Source organism: Hevea brasiliensis, chromosome 1 (genome assembly GCF_030052815.1).
Source record: "Hevea brasiliensis isolate MT/VB/25A 57/8 chromosome 1, ASM3005281v1, whole genome shotgun sequence".
Classification (NCBI taxonomy): domain Eukaryota; kingdom Viridiplantae; phylum Streptophyta; class Magnoliopsida; order Malpighiales; family Euphorbiaceae; genus Hevea; species Hevea brasiliensis.
In genome coordinates this window covers 106576665-106579546 of record NC_079493.1, presented here as the reverse complement: position 1 = coordinate 106579546, position 2882 = coordinate 106576665, and the positions used below count along the sequence as shown (strand labels likewise).

General features: G+C 31.8%; 1 protein-coding gene across 1 annotated transcript; it reads left to right on the top strand.

Annotated features, from left to right (window-relative positions):
• LOC131183247 (uncharacterized) lies at positions 1-2593 on the top strand. Its single transcript, XM_058153672.1, has 5 exons — positions 1-305; positions 412-679; positions 1379-1705; positions 1820-1927; positions 2071-2593. The coding sequence occupies exons 1-5, from the start codon at positions 1-3 to the stop codon at positions 2446-2448; spliced, it is 1386 nt and encodes a 461-aa protein (XP_058009655.1). The 3' UTR covers positions 2449-2593.
• Positions 2594-2882: the final 289 nt, after the last annotated feature.

Below are 2882 nucleotides of genomic sequence, written 5' to 3'. Positions count from 1 at the left end.
ATGGATATTGTGCTTTACAGGATGCCTCGTAGAATATCATCATCTAGAGGTAGAGGACGGGGTCGACAGGACACAATGTCTCAACCCATGCAGTCTTTGAGGGATGAACAAAATGAAGACCAAAGCATAGGACATGAGCCACTACAGTTGCCAGTGGATACTCAAGTTTCACCTACTCCACTACAGTTAGGGGGGCAAGTAGCAGCATCGTCATCATCATCAGTTCGAACTAGAGGTCCGAATTTAGGGCAGCCAACACCAGTAAACCCAACAAATCGACAAATGATAAGATTAAGGGGCCTTGTGTAAGTAACAATATTTAAGACGGTTGAGATAAATTAAACAAAACTTCTACAAAAAATTTTCTTATTAAGTGAAGTTTTTTTACTTTAAATGTTATTAATGGTGCAGCTTCTTGGATATATCTGTCTCTCGCTCAATAACCAATGACATTAAGATGCACTTTACAGCTCCATGGAAAACTTGGGCAGAAATACCCATCAAGATAAAGGATGAGCTATTTGGAAAATTTCAAGTGAGATACAAATTACCTATTTATATTGAAATTAATTCAATTGAATATGTTGAATTTATATGGTGGGAAGATTGTGAATTAATGGATGTGGATGATTATTATAGAAGTGGCTTTTCAACAGGTTGTGTCTTTTTGTTGTTAGATGTTTGAAAAACAGCTGAAATACTACCGAATTTTAATGGAAAATACTTGGAATTTTAGTGTACTCATTTAGTTTGGCATGACTTATCTTGGGTAGAAATACCCAATAAGATGAAGGATGAGCTATTTGCAAATTTTCAAGTGAGATACAAATTACCTATTTATATTGAAAGTAATTCAATTGAATATGTTGAATTTATATGGTGGGAAGGTTGTGAATTAATGGATGTTGATGATTATTATAGAAGTGGCTTTTCAACAGGTTGTGCCTTTTTATTTTTAGAAGTTTGAAAAACAGCTGAAATGCTGCCGGATTTTAATGGAAAATACTTATTATTTTAGGGTATTCATTTAGTTTGGCATGACTTATCTTGGGCAGAAATACACAATAAGATGAAGGATGAGCTAAGTGAGATACAAATTACCTATTTATATTGAAATTAATTCAATTGAATATGTTGAATTTATATGGTGGGAAGGTTGTGAATTAATGGATGTTGATGATTATTATAGAAGTGGCTTTTCAACAGGTTGTGTCTTTTTGTTGTTAGATGTTTGAAAAACAGCTGAAATGCTGTCGGATTTTAATGGATAATACTTGTTATTTTAGGGTATTCATCTAGTTTGACATGACTTATCTATTGGATGATTGAAATATAAATTGTCATATTTATTTATAACATCTGACTATGAAATTTTTAGGGTCGTTACATGTGGGATGAAACTGAAGAGCAGAATGTGCGTCTTGCTTGGGATAAGCTTGGGAAGGATAGATTTCGTGATATTCTTAACAGAGCTAGGAATGAAATGTTGGTGAAGCACAAGAAAAGTGATATTGCTTATTTGCACAATCTAGGACCAAACTGGATGAAAGCAGAGGTGTGGAATGAGCTTGTTGCTTATTGGAGTTCTCCAGAGTGGCGAAAGAAGTCACAATCTGCTAAGATTAATAGAATGACAGTAAAAGATAGGTCAATTACAAAACATGCTTGTGGTTCAATCAAAATTGAGATTCATGAGGATCGATTGGTATAATTTTTTAATTTAAGTTATTTTTTATTTATTGTTATGCATTTTGTTGGTTGTAAAATTATTTAGTGTGTATTTTGTTGATTACACAATACGATAATTTTTATTTTGTAGACAAAGAAGATAGGTAGGCCACCAAATAAGATTGAAGTATTTCGAGCAACTCACACCAAAAAGGGTGCTGATGGTGTATTCATTGATGGCAAATCACAACGGGTCGATGTAAGTTTCTTTGAAAATATTAATTTTACCACAATATTTTTCTAATTTAATTTCATTGTCATTAAGTTGTATTAGATTATAATGTAAGGTTATGTGTGTTGGCTATTCATTTAATAAGATATTACTGTATTTCATTTCTTTAGGAAGATTATGCAAGTGCAATTGTGGAGAAATATGGTTCTAATTCTGAATCCCCACCAATATTTGATATGGATAAGTGGATAGAAGTATCTGGAGGGTTTAATAAAGGAAGGGTGTATGGTTTTGGGTCTTCTGCAAAATCTCAAACAAGTGGATCATCTACCTCTCAATCATGCACATCTGCTTATCCTGGGTCATCTTCTCAGCCTGCGATGACACAAGAGGAAATTCAACAACTTATAGATGAAAAAGCATCACAAATGAGGGCAGAGATGATGGCTGAAATACTTGATCAGGTGCGAAAGGAGTTAAAGACCACAGGTGGTACTCAGTTTGCAACATCTTCACATCCAACCACTTCAGACTCTACAAATCCATAGGATAATCTAGATAATTGATTATGCTATTTATGTTTCTGTTTAAAGATATTATTATGTGTGGAATATTAATAGTATTTTTTCTGAATATGATTGTATTTTAACTTACATTTTATTAATTTAACTACTTTGTATGGATTATTTTACAACTTTATAAATATATACATTTTAATTATGTTAATTAGGAAAATCATAATTAATATATTGTATTGATTTATGGATTTTTTTTATTAATTTATTCTATAGGAATAACAAAATAATTAAAAAATAATGAATTTAATAATAAATAATATTATTTTTTTGACAGATTTACGACAAATTAGCGACGGAATTTTAAAATTTTAAAAATTATTTATGCATTATCGACAGACCATATAACTTTAGCGACGGATTTAGTGATAAAATTAGACACAGATTTGTGACGGATTAGCGACGAC